This window comes from Cannabis sativa, chromosome 5 (genome assembly GCF_029168945.1).
Source record: "Cannabis sativa cultivar Pink pepper isolate KNU-18-1 chromosome 5, ASM2916894v1, whole genome shotgun sequence".
In the NCBI taxonomy this organism is placed as follows: Eukaryota; Viridiplantae; Streptophyta; class Magnoliopsida; order Rosales; family Cannabaceae; genus Cannabis; species Cannabis sativa.
The window spans coordinates 67,320,333-67,340,669 of NC_083605.1; the positions used below are offsets into that span (position 1 = coordinate 67,320,333).

The following is a 20,337-nucleotide window of genomic DNA, read 5'->3' on the forward strand; positions in this document are numbered from 1 at the left end:
AAAACATAAACAATTTTACACGATAAAAATATTAAATATTTTTTATTATAATATAAATATTTACGATCCATTTTAGTGTAATTTATTATGTTTTATGTTTATTTTATATTGTATTTATTATAAAATATACGATTTATTATAAATATAAGTTATTTTTTAAAAAATAAATAAATATATTTTAAATAAAACTAAATAAATAGTTTAGTATAATAAATATAGATTTTTTATTATAGTATTATTATCTGTTTTAGTATGATTTATTATAAATATATGTTTGTTTTAATAACATAGTTTATGAAAATAATAAACAAAATAATGTCCTAATTCTTTATATATGTGTTTATTTAAAATTAAGAAGAGAAAAATATACAAATAAAAGATTAGTTATAAATATATTTATCTATAAAAAATTATATATTTTTTTACTAATATATACCTTTATTATTTATAATATTAAAAATTAAATAAATAATTTCATAAATTAAGTATATATTCTAACTTTTAACCAAAAAAAATTATTAAAGAATAAATATTTATTATTTATTATTTATGATTTATTATAAATTAAAATATATAAAAAAAGTAAATTATAAACGAGTACTGTATAAAAAATTTATATGTAATTTTATTTAAAATAAAAAATAAATATTTTATTTATATTATCACAATACTATTATAAAGGTTTAATATAATAGGTTAGTATAATAAAATCATATTATGATAAGATTAATCAATTAATAACAATTTTTTTTACTGAGTTAAATTAGTCTATACAAGTTTGTTACTATATATATAATTTGTATATAAAAATGAGAATATATTTCATATAGTTAAAAAAAATGTAAAAGTTTTTGTAAATAATTTGTTTTACATATAATATAATAAAGTTTTATAATGTATATATTAATGTAAATTTAAAATTTCCTTTTTGTTTTCCTTTTATTAATAAATGAGACAATTTTTTTTATAATAAATAATAAACTCAAGTGGTGAATAAACAAAACTTTATTTAATTAGATTTTTTTTTTTTTTTTTTTGAAATAAAATTTATTGAGTTAGATTACTTAAGTCAAAAGGGTAAGGGTATGATTTGGTACAAAATCCAAAGCTCCAACATAACCACACATATCTATTTAAATTGGTCCTTTTCTCCGAAAGCCAAATCAACACATATATTTGTATATTCCCACATCGCTGAGAACAAAATAATCTCTATTATTGTCATTAATTAAGGGATTATTATATTTTTTCAGGAAAAAAAAATAAAATTATTAATCACAATCTCATCCTTAATCCTCTCTATATATACACACATATACATATTTTTAGATCAATTTACTCTCTCTTTATTCCATTTGTTCCAAAGAAAAAAAAGTTTAAAATCTTTTCCGTGATTTGGAACAGAATCTTATAATGGTGGACTCTCAGCCTTTTCTTCCCAGCTCTCCAACCCTTCCCACCTCCAACGGCGACGGCCGGCGGCGGCGACGACCCATGAAAGGGTTGGTGGCAATGGTTTCTGGGTTGTTAATGGTTGTTCTCTTGGCTGCCATTATTGGCCGGAAAGATCCACGTGGATTCTTTCACCGTGAAGATGATGAAGATCAAAACGTCATCGGATCGTTGTTTAAGTCTAAAGAAAATACCCAGCCACAGCCAGAGACATTTCAACCCGCCTACTCTCGCGGAGTATCGGCCGGTGTATCGGAGAAGACGAGTCAGTTATTCTCCGGCCAAAACCCGGTGGCGTTTCCTTGGAATAATAGCATGTTGTCGTGGCAAAGAACTGCTTTTCATTTTCAGCCAGAGAAGAATTGGATGAACGGTACTTTTCTTATTTTTTTATTTTTAAAAATTAATTTCTAATTAAAAAATATATTAGACATGGTGAAGAACAAATCTTTTAAAAAAATAAAAATAAAAAGACATGGTGAACAAGATGGCTGTAAAAAGTGTTTCATTTTTTTGGTAAATCTAAATCAAATTATTATATTTTAATTCTAACTAATAATCGTTATAATTTTGAGGTAATAATTCAAAATGAATAGTAGCGTTTATAAATTGTTTTTGGTCAAAAGTCAAAGGCAAGGTTTTTTTCTTTTGAAATCCATAACCTTTCAAGCCACGTGGCAATTTTGGAATGGTTGGCAGGCCCTGTAAAGGCTTGGAGGCTCGGTTAAATAGGAAGCACGGAATTAGTTTTAACTGTTATTATTATCATTATTTTCCCATGTGGTCTCTAATTTTTTTAATATAATTAATGTATAGTGGGACCCCTGTTATAGTGATTGTGTTGTGTTGCTGATTCATTTTCTTTTCTTGCCAACGGTTACCTATTGCTGCTGACCTGGAATTGATGACCTGGCATCTACTACTTCAGATCCAAATGGTAAGTCATTATTATTTTAAGTAATGATTTTTCGTTTTCAGTGTTTCCCTAATTGTGATTTTGTTGTTGTTTTTTTTTTAAATGGTAATTGTGATTTTGTTTACTTATATCTGATTTGAAAGTTTTCAATTTTATTTATTTATTTATTTATTTGCTGTATAGTTTAACTTTTCATGTCGAAAATCACATGATGATACAAAGAAAATAGGAAACACAAGGACACCAATCATTGTCGTTAAAAAAATCACATGTCCACAGCTATATATGTCACATTAATGCACGTTTTTTTCTATTCAAACTTTTATATGCACTAATCTATATTTTTTTTTTTGCTAATTAAGATTTTTACCCTTATATTTTAACATATACTAAATCTTGCTTCTTGAATTTAGTAAATTTAAAAATTCAAGGACATGTAACTAGGTATATATCAAAGTCTGGGAAGATGATTTAGTACGTAATCAATCAATAATTGAGTGAATTTTTAACTGCCAAACCTCAGAGAAGACATGATTTAGTACATGTTAAAATTTTTAAAAAAAAATTCTAATTAACCTTTAATTTTTTACAATTAACATTAACTTAAGATTTTGGTGTGATTTACAAACAGGTCCATTATACTACAAAGGATGGTACCACTTTTTTTACCAATACAACCCCAACGGTGCAGTGTGGGGAGACATAGTGTGGGGCCATGCAGTCTCCTCCGACTTGATCCACTGGCTCCACCTCCCACTGGCCATGGAGGCGGACCAATGGTACGACGCCAACGGTGTCTGGTCTGGCTCTGCCACCATTCTCCCTGACGACAGAGTTGTTATGCTATACACTGGGTCAACCAATGAGTCAGTCCAGGTCCAGAACCTCGCGTACCCGGCTGACCCATCTGACCCGCTTTTAATCAAATGGGTTAAGTACTCTGGAAACCCGGTTCTGGTTCCACCACCCGGAATCGACAACAAGGACTTTCGTGACCCCACCACGGCTTGGTTGACATCCGAAGGTAAGTGGAGGATCATAGTTGGGTCAAAGGTTAACAAAACAGGGATCTCTTTGGTTTATGATACTCTGGATTTTAAGAGCTATGAACTCTTGGATGGTGTTCTTCATGGTGTGCCCGGAACTGGGATGTGGGAGTGTGTTGATTTCTATCCAGTGTCTACTTCTGGGGACCATGGTTTGGATACCTCTATTAATGGGGTTGGTGTTAAGCATGTGGTGAAGGCCAGTCTTGATGATGACAGACATGATTACTATGCAATTGGTACTTATGATGAGAAGAATGGTAAATGGATTCCTGATAACAGTGAGATTGATGTTGGGATTGGGATTAGATATGATTATGGTATTTTCTATGCTTCTAAATCTTTCTATGACCCCAAAAAGGGAAGGAGAGTGTTGTGGGGTTGGATTGGTGAGTCTGATAGTGAACTTGCTGATGTCAAGAAAGGATGGGCATCACTTCAGGTACTTAAACCTAATAATTAAAGCATTTTTCCTATAATTTTCAATGGGGTTTTTGTATAATTGAGTTTTGTGGTAAATCTATTTCAGGGTATTCCTAGGACAGTTGTGCTGGACAAGAAGACAGGTTCCAATCTACTTCAATGGCCAGTTGAGGAAATTGAGAGCTTGAGATTAAGCAGCAGAGAGTTCAACAATGTTGAGCTTAAACCAGGGACAATAGTGCCAATTGATGTAGGCACAGCCACACAGGTCAGTTGATAAACATTACATAATTACTATTCTTTCTTTTCATGATTGCTGATAATAAATTCCCATCTAACCAAAAAAGTTTGTCTTATAATGAATGTGTAATAGATTGATGTTGTAGCTGAGTTTGAGGTTGACAAGAAGGCCTTGGAAGCAACAGCTAAAGCCAATTACACAGAGTTTAGCTGCAGCAACAGTGGTGGTGCTGCTCAACGTGGTGCTTTGGGGCCATTTGGTCTTCTTGTTCTTGCAGATGACAAACTCTCAGAACAGACTCCTGTATATTTCTTTATTGTTAAAGGCTCTGATGGAAATCTCAAGACTTTTTTCTGCAGTGATCATTTAAGGTACTTAAATTTTATTATCAGTAAATTTAGTTAATTCCCTTCCATTCATATATTGTATTAACACATATTGTTATGTTTTGGTCTCTATTTTTTGGTAGGTCTTCTGTAGCAAATGATGTGAAAAAACAAATATTTGGTAGCTTTGTTCCAGTACTGAAAGATGAAAAGCTATCTGTTAGAATTTTGGTGAGTTGAGGAGTCACACTGTTTTATTTATTTTAGTAATTGTTGTTTTCACAAAGTAGACTTGTTTGAGTAGTAATAATAATTGGTTGGTGTGATGTTACAGATTGATCATTCCATAGTTGAAAGCTTTGCACAAGGAGGAAGAACATGCATCTCATCTAGAGTTTATCCGACAAAGGCAATCTATGGCGCGGCTCGAATTTTCGCATTCAACAATGCTACCGAGGCCAGTGTTAAGAGCTCAATCAAGATATGGCAGATGAACTCTGCTTTCATACGCCCCTTTCACCCTGAAAATAAGAAGCCACCACATAATTCATTATGATTTGAAACAAGTAAAAGTTTAGTTTCAAATGTTTCTCTTTCTGTCTTCTTGGCCTATTGTCAAACAAGAAAGGGGTATTTTTTTTTTTTTTGGGTATTTTCTCCTAAATGGCACATGGGAAAATATACATGTGCATTCTTATTTTTGATTAGGGTGTAATTAGATTCTATTTCCTATTGAGTTATATAAATGAAGCTGAAAATATTTTTTCTTTATTGGCTCCTTTATTTTAGTGTGATGTAAAACTTAATATGTTTCTCTAAAAAAATATTTTGAAAATACAGAATAATTTACTCATAATATTTATGAAACCATCTCATTCATCTTTCAATAATTTAAAAGAAAAAAAAATTACTTATTTCTGCTATAAAATGTATAGTGAATAATGTAAAATAGAAAAGAAAAAAAGAAGAATATATGAACAAATAAATAGAAATTGAAAGAGAGAATTTTTTAAGTAGTTTATTCTAATATGGTGAACTCTTATTTATAAAAAATAGAGCTTGAAGAATAGAATATTTTAAACAATAAATAAAGGGAAATACAAATGGTATCTATGCTAATAATTGATTTGGGTAATTTAGACATTCAATTTATATATATATATATATGTATATAATATTTTATAACACTCTCCCTCGAATGTACATAATAACTGCTTCACTAGAAACCTTGCCAGAAAATTTAGTAGGACGAAAATTCGGTCCAGAAAAAAAGAGTACAGTCTAAATTAACTCCCCCTCAGTTAGGTATTCGTAAAGATCTTCTAATCGACAAATTCTAATCTTATATGTCGTCTTCTCAAATATTGATGTTGGTAATAATTTTGTGAATGCATTTGCAAGATTGTCACTTGATGAAATTTGTTCAGCATCAGTCGATATCACCACTCTCTTGAAGATCGTGTGTAAAAAAGAATTCTAATGAAAAGGGTTTAATTCGCCCTTAATTCTATCTCCTTCGATGTACATTTATTTTAGTTGAGCGATGAAAGTAATATTATCTTGGGTAAATTGCGCCATAAATACCTTAACCTAATGTTTCAGATTTTATACACTTAAATACCTAATGTTTATTTTTAGAGGCAAAAATACCTAATGTTACAATTCTCTTACACAATTACTACTATTTCTGTTAATTCATAAATATAGACATGTGGAGGGTTCAGATGCATTACATTTATTTTTATTTTATTTTATTTTAAAAATTAATATTCTTAATATCAGAAACTAAATGTTAGTTGTCCCAAAAAAAAAACCAATTCTCATAACAATTTTCACATGATATTGGTGTTGGAAATTATTTTACTAGGATCTTAGATCTACTCACAAGTATGTTGATTAACACCCTAAATATGAACTTCTAAAACGATTATAAAATAAACACATATAAAGTATGAGAAACCTTACATTGGGTGCAGCGGAATAAAATGTCTCCTTCCGTTCAGATCTCTAACCCTCGTATCTTTTCTGTCGCAGAGTATTATCAAGATCTGAACCTGGATCTCTTTCTCTCCTTTCTTTAGTGCTGAAACTCCTTCTTGTTGAATGTCTTTCTTCACGATCTTCCTCACTATGATTGAGGTATCACTTGATGTGTGTGGGCACTACTCTATCACTAAGAGGTTCGAAATTATTCAAGGAAGAAGAAGAGTATGAAGGTGGCGGCTAGGGTTTAGAAAGAGAAGGCTTCAGGTTTTTCTCTGAAGGAAACCAGATGTGAAAAGTGTTATATTTCCTGAAGCCTTCACTATCTATTTATAGCATTCCACATAGGGTTAGGTTTGAATTATTTGGCATTAAAATAATGAAAATATCAGATGACAATGCCTATAAAAGTGGTCGGCCATGGCATTATGGATTTGGGCCTCACTTTTTGCAATTTTGCAGTTTTATCATTTCTGCATCTCATTTTCTCAAAAACGTATTACGAAAATTATGATTACTACGCAAGTATACGCAATCAAGTAGTACACTCACACAGGTGAGGTCGAACCACAGGGAATTGGACTAATTACTACTAAATTATACTATTGATTCTATCTGGTAAAAGAATATTTTTTTATGAATTAAATAAAACAATTCAGAAAATTAAAACTAACAAAAGGAAGATTAATCAAGATAAGAAAATAGGGAGACGAATCCTGCTGTTAAGTTACCAATGTTAATGTTTAAATGCTATCCTTCTCTTGAAGTGAATGACAGATTATGAATTAACCTAGCTCTTTTCAGATCTTCTAGGTTCTAAATCTCATGCTCTCTAATTAATCTCTTAATTAAACTAACATGAAATCAGCATTAAACAATAATCTAAATGTCACAAAGGCTATGTAAATACTTTCGTTTCACATCAAAACCTAGACTATCCAATTTTAGCATTCTCAATTCTCACTTTTAAGATTTTGAATTGAGATCATAAAACATGTAAAAGGTGATCAATCTTGCACATGGAAATTAAACACAAATATGAATAGTATTCACAATCAAGATGGAGGAATGGCAATTAATCATTAACTAGGAAAAACTTAAACAACATTCATCATTCTCCCTAAATAGGAGTTTAGTTCAAAACATCCATAATCAAATCCATAATTAACATTGAAATAGAAAAGAACATAGAAAAATTAAAGAGAAGAGAAAGAACTAGTTGAAGCAATTGATCCGGGTCGCCACAAGCCGCTCTTCTAGCCTCCTTCTTTGTTTCTAGGGTTCCAATTCTGAATACCCTCTAATTTTCACGAACCCTTACTATTTAAACCAATTCTCATCTTTAAAATTCGTGAAATTACGAAATTGCCCAGAAATCCCGTCATAAGGGTCCCCGTCGCGACTGGCAAAGCCCCCGTCGCGACGGGAGTTCAACTTCGAATTTTTTTGAAACTTTCTGCCAGTTCCCGTCGCGACTGGCAAATTCCCCGTCGCGACGGGAACAGACAGCGACACCAATTTTAGTTTTTCTTCTCGATTCTTTCACCATTTTTCCTCAATTCTTGTACATACTTTCTTTAAATGCCCGAGGACCTGAAACAAAAGAATCAAGCGTAATATAGCCCTAAAACTAGAAACAAAGAGTGAAAACTAACCGAAATATGACCCGAATCTTAGACTAATTTTAGGCTAACAAATTCCCCCAAACTAGATTCTTACTCGCCCTCGAGTAAGATAAATACTACTAACTACTAATCTACTAACTACGCTAAGAGATAATCACAATACTACTGCTCATGTTCTGTTCTCTTCCATTGCCCAAACTAGAATTTCAATTCCGCCAACTCTAACAATTAATTTAGATGCTCAGTTTGTCACATACTGCATAAACACAAGATGACTTCACAATCGAAATAATGTTATAATGGTTTTACTCTTTCCAGCCATTCCACTACCCAATAACTCATATGCTTGCATGCTTACCTCTCTCCACTAATGTTGACAACATCCTTCAGGAATCAATAGGGCTTTTTGAGGTTTAGAAAGTATGGCCTAGATATTTGGAAAATGAAAAATAATTTTGGCTAAAGATATCACAAGCACAAAAAATAACCCACAAGCTTCTTCTAATTTCAAATTTCCCAAAGTGTTCCCACAACTAACCATGATTGAGAAAAATCATTTTCTTTCTTTTCTTAACATCACTGAATTTTTATTATTTTTCTTGAATCATGTTTCTTTTCTTCTTTTTTTTTTCTTTTTCATTATTTTTATTTTTTTCATTTTTTTTTCAGTTTTTTTTTTCAGTGATCTTGATCTTACTAAATATCTATTTTTTCTCAATCTTGCAAGTTTTTTTTTTTTTTTCTATCTTCTCTAACACCATTTATTTTGCTCCCCCAAACTAATTGTATAGCTTATGATATCATTGATAAAATAGTGAGGACAAAATTAACAGTGTGGATACATGTATTCGGTTCAACAGGTGAAGAACAAAACAAGTTTAGGCTCAAGAGGGTTAACACAGGATAATCATTTCATGGTAGGCTTGAAATGCTCAAACTATCCAACAAATGCCTAAATCATATTCCTATTGAATGTTGTCAAGGATTTCGCCTCAAAAGAATAAGACATGCAAGTTCTAAGCTATCCAGTCAATCTTACCACAAACCATAGTAAAACAATTATAACATATTTCACAGATCATCAAATTGCATTCTTACACATGTTATACAAGCATCCAAACTAATCCAAAGAGTTACTAGAATTAAGCACACATTTATTTTGCAATTTCAGAGCACATTACATTAAAGAGCAGCACACGATTATCTTTTAGCTTATTGCCATCCTTAACTAAAACAGAAAATAAACTAACACAGAAAATTAAAGTGCAGAAAATAAAATTTTTAGATCTCTCCCCCCAAACTAAATATGACATTGTCCCCAATGTGTTAAAATAATATTGTGGTTGAGAGATACTTACCTGCGCACCACATCAACAAGCGGTTGACGCCCGTAATAAGCGTCATGCAAGACAACTTGAAAATTATTGTTGTACTCGCCTTCAAGCTTGGCAAGCGATGAGTTTGAACAAAAGTCAGCACCAACAACATAAGACTTTGGATGATGTGCTTGGGGAGAAGCCTTTGGTAACTCGAATAGAATAAAATATGGAGAATGCGGCATTAGTGGAAAATAAGGGTCCATTGGTGGTTCATAATATAGTGGTGTTGACAACCTCAAATTAACAACTACAAGTGATTCTTCTACCACCAATGGCACCTCTTTCTTGCTTTTCTCAAATAACCTCTCAATTGGTTGTTCAGTTTCCTCATGACCATCCACATCCTTGACTGTGATTTGATCTTCAATAATTTCATCATTGAGGATGGATGTTTCTTCATTCACCAAATTGAGTTCATCATTTGTTGAGCAAGCATCCAATGTATCCAAATTTTCAACCACTTCAAAGGATTCTTTCTCTTCAATTCTAGGCTCAGTCTCTTCTATGTATTCATCTGATGGTGCTTCTACTATATTCAAACAACTATCATAACTTTCGTTATTTGAGTTATTATCCTTAAAACTCTCTGAATCCTGTGCCATTAAATTATCACATAGAGCTTTTACCATGTCCGCCAATCGATTAATCTCTTTTGGAAGTGATAGTATATCCTCATCTTCTTCAATTGGTTGGGGTGAGTTTGGACAATAAGGAGGGTATTGATGACTCCATCCTTGAAGTGATGGATTCCAATGCCAATCATAATCAAAATCTGCCATATCATTCAACAGATTTATTGCTTCATGGCCTCTCCTTAACAAAGGCTCTCCAGTAACCTCTGCTCCATAATCCACCCAACTTTTTGTTTCATCATCAAGTCCATTATAAAAGAGCCACGTAAAACATCCACTTGAGAAAGTGGGATAACATCTCTCTCCAAGCTCTTTAAATCTCCTCCAAGCAGAATAGAATGATTCATTGTGTTGTTGGGCAAAATCCTCAAGATATAGCATCTGGATTTATCTTGCAGGTCAAACTCATATGTACAACATTAGTAAAATTAAAAAATAAAAAATAAAACTAAATTAGTAATTAAAAGATAAAAATTTGAAACAACAAAATTAATACTAAAACTAAAAAGAAAAACCAAATTAGAACAAAATTTAATTTTTAATAATATTACAAAATTTAATCTAAAAGAAACAGATTAGAAATAAGCAAAAAGAAAAAAAAATTAACCAAAGTAGAAGTTAGTATAATTTTATGTAATATCAATCTTTATACAATTCCCCGGCAACGTTGCCAAAAACTTATTACGAAAATTATGATTACTACGCAAGTATACGCAATCAAGTAGTACACTCACACAGGTGAGGTCGAACCACAGGGAATTGGACTAATTACTACTAAATTATACTATTGATTCTATCTGGTAAAAGAATATTTTTTTATGAATTAAATAAAACAATTCAGAAAATTAAAACTAACAAAAGGAAGATTAATCAAGATAAGAAAATAGGGAGACGAATCACATTTGTTAAGTTACCAATGTTAATGTTTAAATGCTATCCTTCTCTTGAAGTGAATGACAGATTATGAATTAACCTAGCTCTTTTCAGATCTTCTAGGTTCTAAATCTCATGCTCTCTAATTAATCTCTTAATTAAACTAACATGAAATCAGCATTAAACAATAATCTAAATGTCACAAAGGCTATGTAAATACTTTCGTTTCACATCAAAACCTAGACTATCCAATTTTAGCATTCTCAATTCTCACTTTTAAGATTTTGAATTGAGATCATAAAACATGTAAAGGGTGATCAATCTTGCACATGGAAATTAAACACAAATATGAATAGTATTCACAATCAAGATGGAGGAATGGCAATTAATCATTAACTAGGAAAAACTTAAACAACATTCATCATTCTCCCTATATAGGAGTTTAGTTCAAAACATCCATAATCAAATCCATAATTAACATTGAAATAGAAAAGAACATAGAAAAATTAAAGAGAAGAGAAAGAACTAGTTGAAGCAATTGATCCGGGTCGCCACAAGCCGCTCTTCTAGCCTCCTTCTTTGTTTCTAGGGTTCCAATTCTGAATACCCTCTAATTTTCACGAACCCTTACTATTTAAACCAATTCTCATCTTTAAAATTCGTGAAATTACGAAATTGCCCAGAAATCCCATCATAAGGGTCCCCGTCGCGACTGGCAAAGCCCCCGTCGCGACGGGAGTTCAACTTCGAATTTTTTTGAAACTTTCGCGCAGTTCCGTCGCGATCGGGCAAATTCCCCGTCGCGACGGAACGAGCAGCCGACACCAATTTTAGTTTTTCTTCTCGATTCTTTCACCATTTTTCCTCAATTCTTGTACATACTTTCTTTAAATGCCCGAGGACCTGAAACAAAAGAATCAAGCGTAATATAGCCCTAAAACTAGAAACAAAGAGTGAAAACTAACCGAAATATGACCCAAATCTTAGACTAATTTTAGGCTAACAAAACGCCAATTTTCAAATTCAACCATTTAAATGCCAATTCTAACTATTTAATAACTATAAATAATTATTAAATAATATTGTCATTTATCATATTTATTAATTGAACCATACAAAGTATCATAATTAACAAATATGCTCTAAAAACTCTTTCTTTACAATTTTGCCCTTACTTAGTGAAAAATGCACAAATAGACATAGTTTAATTTGAGAATTATAATTGATTAATCAAAACCAATTAAATGAGTCTTACAAGTAATATTATCTCAACTAGTGGGGGGACCATGGGTCTATATAACCGAGCTTCCAATAGCAGATCAAGAATTTATAACCTAAATTCACTGACTTATTAATTCTTCGTTGAATCCATGCATATAACTTAGAATTGCACTCTCAGTATATAGAACGCTCTATATGTTCCACCATATAGACACGTCATTAGTTATCCATTGTTATAATCCTAATTTGATCAATGATCCTCTATATGAATGATCTACACTGTAAAGGGATTAGATTACCGTAACACCCTACAATGTATTTTATCCTTAAAACACTTAACCCCGTATAAATGATATTTCAGCTATGTGAAATGAGTACTCCACCATTTATTTTTGTTTGGTCAAGCTCGAAGGAAATCATCCTTTACTTACTATTCGCCAGATAGAAGCTATAGATTCCATATTTATGTTAGCGCTCCCACTCAATTGCACTACCGTGTTCCCAAAATGTACGTATCACCCTGACCCAAAAGTAGGCTTAACTAACAAATCAAAGAACACGAATAACACTCTTGAAATTGAGCCTAATCATATCAGGATTTAGATCATTTGATCTAGGATCAACTAGGCGATATTGACTTGAATAGATATTACGGTAAGTTTGATAAATCTATGTCAAAGTTCAATATCAGTCCCTTCTGATGCATACTCCATGCACCCAACCTGAGCTTTACTTTAACCAATGCTCTGGAAAGAACATAGCATTATACCAAATGCAAGTAAATTCTGTTGTAGATTATCATATCAGTAAAACCCTGTGTCTGATAAATCTAGGAATCTTTATTCACATAGTCATGTTTACTTTCCAATGTGTTGACGACACAATAAACAGGATCAAGTATGTTAAAAGGGTTTCAGATGAATTTATAAATTAAATAGACAAGCAATTGATAAGATGAACCAAAACACACACAAATGAATGAAAAATACTTCTGTTTCTTTATTGATGTTGAATAAAATGGATTACATTGAATTGGAGTTTTATTTAGGGCATAAAACCCAACAAACTCCCACTTGCACTAATATAAAACTATTCAGTACATATCAATTAATCCTAAATTCTGACGGTGCTTTTCAAATGCAGTTACGGCCAAGACTTTGGTAAATGGATCAGCTAAGTTGTCTTCTGTGTCCACTTTCTCAACCAGTACATCCCCTCTTGCCACATATTCGCTGATGATGTGATACTTCCTTTCTATGTGTTTGCTTCTCTTGTGACTTCGAGGTTCCTTACTATTGGCTATTACTCCATTATTATCACAAAGTAGGACCAGAGGCTTTTCCATTCCAGGCACGACACTGATACTGGTGCTGAACTTTCTTAGCCAGATAAGCTCTTTAGCAGCTTCTGCTGCAGCTATGTATGTTGGAAGTTATTTTACCAGGAACTTAGATCTACTCACAAGTATGTTGATTTAACAACCTAAATATGAACTTCTAAAACGATAGAAAATTAAACACATAAGAGTATCAGAAATCTTACATTTTGTGCAACGGAATATATGTCTCCTCCCACTCAGATCTCTAACCCTTGATTCCTTTCTGTAGCAGAGTATAATCAAGATCTGAGCCCGATAGTCCTTCTTTGTTGTTTCTGAATTCTACACAGCCTTCCTCACTATGATTGAGGTATTACTTGATGTGTGTGGGCACTACTCTAGCACTTATACATTTCGAAACAGTGAAGGAAGAGAGAGAGAGAGAGGGTGGCGGCTCAGAGAGAATTTTCAGAGAGAAAATTCTGTCAGAATAATGTTGTGAAACAGTTGTACAGTTGTGTTCAACTCTGAAGCCTTTGCCTTCTATTTATAGAAGACCACCTAGGGCTATGATTGAATTAATTGACATTTAATATTGAAAAAATCAAATGGAAAAGAGAAGCTAAGTGGCCGGCCTAGGCATTGTGGAAACAAGGCTTGCCACTTTTCCAACTTTCCTTTTCCTATACTGATAGTTTCCTGTTTTGTCAAAAACTGCCAATTCCTTTGTTCAACCACATAAATGTCAAATCTAATTATTTAATAATTAAAATTAATTATAAAATAATATATTGTCATTTATTTTATTAATAATGAAACTAATTAAAGTTTCCTAATTAATAAATATGCCCTTCAAAATCTCTATTTACTGTTTTGCCCTTAATAAGTGATAAATTCTCAAATAGACAAGTCTATCTTGAGAATTTTTTAATTGATTAATTAAAATCAATTAAATGAGTCTTACAAGTAATGTTATCTCAACTAGTGAGGGGACCATGATTCTATATATCCGAGCTTCCAATAAGCAGATCTAGAATTTACCACTTAAATTCACTGACTTATTAATTCTTCGTTGAATCCACACATAGAGCTCAGAATTGCACTCTCAGTATATAGAATGCTCTATATGTTCCACCATATAGACACATCATTAGTTATCCATTGTTATAATCCTAATGTGATCAATGATCCTCTATATGGATGATTTACACTGGGACTAAATTACTGTAACACCCTACAATGTATTTTATCCTTAAAACACTTAACCCTGTATAAATGATATTTCAACTAAGTGAAATGAGTACTCAATCATTTATCTCGTTTGGTTAAGCTCGAAGGAAATCACCCTTTGCTTACTATTCGCCAAATAAAAGCTATAGATTCCATATTTATGTTAGCGCTCCCACTCAATCGCACTACCGTGTTCCCAAAATGTATGTATTGCCCAGACTAAAGATTAGGCTTAACTAACAAATCAAAGAACACGAATAATACTCTTGAAATTGAGCCTAACCATATCAGGATTTCGATCATGTGATCTAGGATCTGTTGGAAATTATTTTACCAGGATCTTAGATCTACTCACAAGTATGTTTATTAACATCCTAAATAAGAACTTTCTAAAACGATAAATTAAACACATATAAAGTTTAAGAAACCTTACATAGGGTGCAGCAGAATTAAATGAATCCTTCCGTTCAGATCTCTAACCCTTGAATCCTTTCTGTAGCAGAGTATTATCAAGATCTGAACCTGGATCTCTTTCTCTGAATCCTTGATGCTGAATCTCCTTTGCTGATGATCTTTCTTCACGATCTTCCTCACTATGATTGAGGTATTGCTTGATGTGTGTGGGCACTACTCTAATCACTAAGGTAATTTCGAAATTCAAAGGAAGAAGCAAGAGAGAGAGTGGCGGCTAGAGAAGAGAGAGTGGAGGCTCAGGTTTTTCTGATTCAGAAAGTGTAATTTTCCTGAAGCCTTCACTATCTATTTATAGCATTCCACTAGGGTTAGATTTGAATTATATGGTATTAAAATAATGAAAAAATCAACTTAAAATACCTATAAAGGTGGCCGGCCATGGCTAGGTGGACTGGGCCTTGATTTTTGCAATTTTGCAATTTTAACACCTTTTGTATCTGATTTTCTCAAAAATGTCAATTTCCTAATTCAACCATTTAAATGCCAATTCTAACTATTTAATAACTATAAATAATTATTAAATAATATTGTCATTTATCATATTTATTAATTGAACCATACAAAGTATCATAATTAACAAATATGCCCCTATTAACTCTTTCTTTACAATTTCGACCTTACTTAGTGAAAATTTCACAAATAGACATAGTCTAATTCGTGAATTATAATTGATTAATCAAAACCAATTACAAGAGTCTTACAAACAATATTATCTCAACTAGTGGGGGGACCATGGGTCTATATAACCGAGCTTCCAATAAGTAGATCAAGAATTTAGCACTAAAATTCACTAACTTATTAATTCTTCGTTGAATCCACGCATAGAACTTAGAATTGCACTCTCAGTATATAGAATGCTCTATATGTTCCACCATATAGACACATCATTAATTATCCATTGTTATAATCCTAATTTGATCAATGATCCTCTATATGAATGATCTACACAGTAAAGGGATTAAATTACCGTAACACCCTACTATGTATTTTATCCTTAAAACACTTGACCCCGTATAAATGATATTTCAGCTTATGTGAAATGAGATCTCCACCATTTATTTTCGTTTGATCAAGCTCGAAGGAGATCATCCTTTGCTTACCATTTGCAAGATAGAAGCTATAGATTCCATGTTTATGCTAGCGCTCCCACTCAATTGCACTACCGTGTTCCCAAAATGTACGTATCACCCTGACCTAAAAGTAGGCTTAACTAACAAATCAAAGAACACGGATAGCCTTTCAAGATTGAGCCTAATCATAACAGGATTAAGCTCATTTGATCTAGGATCAACTTGGCGATATTGACTTGAATAGATTTTACGGTAAGTTTAATTAAATCTAACTCAAAGTTCAATATCGGTCCCTTCCGATGCATACTCCATGCATCCAACCTGAGCTTTACTTTAACCAATGTTCTGGAAAGAACATAGTATTTCTCCAAATACAAGTAAACTCTTGTTGTAGATTATCATATCAGTAAAATCCTGTGTCTGATAAATCTAGGAAACTTTATTCACATAGTCATGTTTACTTTCCAATGTGATGACAACACAATAAGCATGATCAAGTATGTGAAAAGGGTTTAAGATGAATTTATAAATCAATTAGACAAGCAATTGATAAAGTGAACCAAAACATACACAAATGAATGAAAAATACTTCTGTTTCTTTATTGATGTTGAATAAAATAGATTACATTGAAATGGAGTTTTATTTAGGGCATAAAACCTAACAGGATCAACTTATGATATTGAATTGAATAGATATTTATGGTAAGTTTCAAAAATCTAATTCAAAGTTCAATATCGGTCCATTCCAATGCATACTCCATGCATCCAACCTGAGCTTTACTTTAACCTATGTTCTGGAAAGAACATAACATTTCTCCAAATGTAAGTAAACTCTGTTGTAGATTGTCATATCAGTAAAACCCAGTGTTCTGATAAATCTAGGAATACTTTATTCACATAGTCATGTTTACTTTCTACTGTGTTGACAACACAATAAACATGATCAAGTATGTGAAAAGGGGTTTGGATGAATTTATAAATCAAATAGACAAGCAATTGATTAAGTGAACCAAAACATACACAAATGAATGAAAAAATACTTCTGTTACTTTATTGATATTGAATAATCTGGATTACATTGAAACAGAGTTTTATTTAGGGCATAAAACCCAACAATGTATTCTGCTTCCATCGTCGAGTCCGATATCGCGGTTTGTTTAACACTTCTCCAAACCACTGCTCCACCCCCAAGAGTAAACATCATCCCAGATGTAGATTTCCTGTCTTCAAGACATGCCTGGAAATCTGAATCAGTATAGCCTATGGGATTTAAAGCACCACCCTTGTAGACTAACACAAGATTCCTTGTACTCTTTAAGTATTTCAGAATATACTTAACTGCATTCCAATGTTGTAGTGCATAACATTGCATACATTAGACTTCCAACTGCAGAAGCATAAGGAATTTTTGCCATGTCCTCTATCTCTTGAGGATCAGTAGGAGACTGTTCCTTAGATAGACGAATACCATATCTAGAAGACATGTTCGCCCCATTGGTGTTGTTCATGGAGAATCTCTCTAAAACTTTATCAATGTAGGTTGTTTGAGAGAGAGCAAGGGATCTGTTCTTCCGGTTTCTGATTATCTTAATACCAAGAACATAGGCTGCCTCACCTAAATCTCTCATATCGAATCGAGTGTTAAGCCATTCCTTGATGTTAGTCATTTTCTTGATATTGTTTCCAATAATCAAAATGTCGTCAACATAAAGGACCAGGAATACTACTACTTGGTCTTCCTTGAGTTGGTAAACACAAGGTTCATCTTCATTCTGAAGAAAGCCGTAGGTCTTGATGATTTCATCAAACCTTTTGTTCCATAAGCGAGAAGCTTGCTTAAGTCCATAGATAGACTTATTTAATTTGCAAACTTTCTTTTCCTGCCCTGGAAGAACATAGTCTTCTGGTTGCTCCATATAGATGGTTTCTTCAAGTACCCCATTAAGGAAGGCAGTCTTGACATCCATTTGCCAGATTTCATAATCGAAAGCAGCAGCTATGGAGAGAAGAATTCGGATGGATTTCAGCATTGCAAGAGGACTAAAAGTTTCCTCATAGTCCACACCTTCTCTTTGGGTATCACCCTTGGCTACAAGTCTAGCTTTAAAAGTTTCGACTTCGCCTCCAGCGCCTCTTTTCTTCTTGTAAACCCACTTACATCCTATCGGATGATAGTCATCAGGTGCGTCTACATATTCCCAGACTTTGTTCTTTTTCATGGAATCCATTTCTGAATCCATGCCGGCTGACCATCGTTTCCGTTGCGGACTAGCCATTGCCTATTTATAGGTTAATGGGTCGTCTTCAATACCGTCACCAACGACCATATTGATTTCACCATCCAAGCCATAACGAGCTGGTTTTGTTGAAACCCTCCTGTTGTTACTGATATTTCGCAACACCAAAAAGTACAATTTAACTGGAAAAAGAGAGAATTATTTGAGAGATGACAAATGCGAGTATTCGACCTAGAATGGCGAGTACTCGAATTAGGAATGCGAGAGTAAACAACAAAGCTGGAAAAATAGATGAGACGGTGAATTATAAAGGGTTCGCCCCGATTTCGTTCGCTTAGTCCACCGTAGCAAGGGATTCGTAGGTCCATTTTCACGTGGATCACCCCTTTATATACAAAGCAGTGCCCAATCTACAAGAGGATCACATTTATTGTTAATCCATTATTTACACATTGAATTGCAATGACTAAACTCAAACAACGTTAACATTAATAAATGTATGACGCATCGAATTCATCAACGTATGCGTCTTTCGCATCCGCGAGTTGACCGTTCATGTTCCGTCCGTTGAGCTCGTAGGATCGCACATACGTTTGGAACGTCCGCGTCCTTAAGTAATCGCTCGTTGTAGACGTCGCATGTCAAGCCGGTAACTTCGGACATGCGAACTTATATTGGTCCGTTAGGGTCATGGGTCGCCGGGACCAAATCGCCTCATGCAGCATCGGTGCCTCCATACTCGTCGCGGAGGTATGTAGGGGACACTCGCACATGTTCCGACATATGCGACTGGGTCTACCCGGCATGATGAGGATTATGGTTATGCGGTGCGACTTAGGTCGCACCCGCAATATCTCGCTAGTTTTATCCTGGGCGAGGTCTAAACTTTGAGAAGTCTCTCACGGACATTTCAGCTTTCATTGGGAATCTGAATACACGTGTCCTTTTAAGGAGGAATCTGGTCTCGAGTTTCTAGGTGAGAGAAATCTCACTATAACACATGCCCCTAGTTTCGCGATGTGACTAGTGCGGTCACTGAGGGAAACTATTGCTCGAGAGACAGGTGAAAGGTTGTCACGAGGAGGTGACCTTTTGGTTGTCCCATCGAGGGTTTCGAAAAATGACGGCTGTAATGATTAATTTTCATTATCTCTAGGATGCCACGTCACAAAATCCTTCGGTTTTCGTGTAGGCGTGGCCATAATTGGCCGCTAGATTGGGCGACCTTAGGCATTCTGACTGCCACGTGTCACGATCCCAATTAATAAGGAATATGGGTATTTAAACGCTTTGATACGAATCAAATTTCCCATTTTTCCTCTTTTCTCTTAACTTCCTTCCAAAGGTATACTTCGTACAAAATCCACTCCCGTATTTTTCTCGCCATTTCTCCACAACATTTTCATTCTCGTAAGTGATCGAGAATAACCGCAGGATCAAAACTAAAGGTTAGCTTCTAAATTACTCGCATTTTCGCTTTCGTTTTTGGAGATAATGTGCTTTGTTTTCCGGGTTAGGATTTTTTTTTGAAAACTTTTGTGAGTGTATGCTAGTGGGTATTTATGTGTTCTCGGTCAATGAAACCGGGCAACATTCATAGTGTAGTGACCCGTAAATCGACATAATCGCATACAATTCATATGCACTCGATTCACGTCTCGAATGCTCGCGATTATCTCTGATGAACAATTTTGAATGCTCGCGGGTATTCAGCTGAACAACTTGAATACTCGCATATTTCCAAGACTTATTTCCGCTTAACTCGTTGACTAGACTTTTTAGGATCTTTTCATGTCGCGGGCCGAGTGGTGAGAGAGCATTAATTGCCATTCCAAATGGTGGGTGTGTCGCGCATTCTAATGGCTATATATGCGAATATATGTCCCTTGAG

The 20,337-nt window shown here is 33.7% G+C and overlaps 1 protein-coding gene across 1 annotated transcript; it reads left to right on the forward strand.

Annotated features, from left to right (window-relative positions):
* The first annotated feature begins 1,156 nt into the window (after positions 1–1,156).
* On the forward strand, positions 1,157–5,175 carry LOC115716254 (acid beta-fructofuranosidase). Its single transcript, XM_030645014.2, has 7 exons — positions 1,157–1,825; positions 2,381–2,389; positions 3,000–3,856; positions 3,944–4,105; positions 4,211–4,449; positions 4,548–4,635; positions 4,739–5,175. Exons 1-7 carry the CDS (start codon positions 1,414–1,416, stop codon positions 4,958–4,960), a joined length of 1,989 nt encoding a protein of 662 aa, XP_030500874.2. The 5' UTR covers positions 1,157–1,413; the 3' UTR covers positions 4,961–5,175.
* The last annotated feature ends 15,162 nt before the right edge of the window (positions 5,176–20,337 follow it).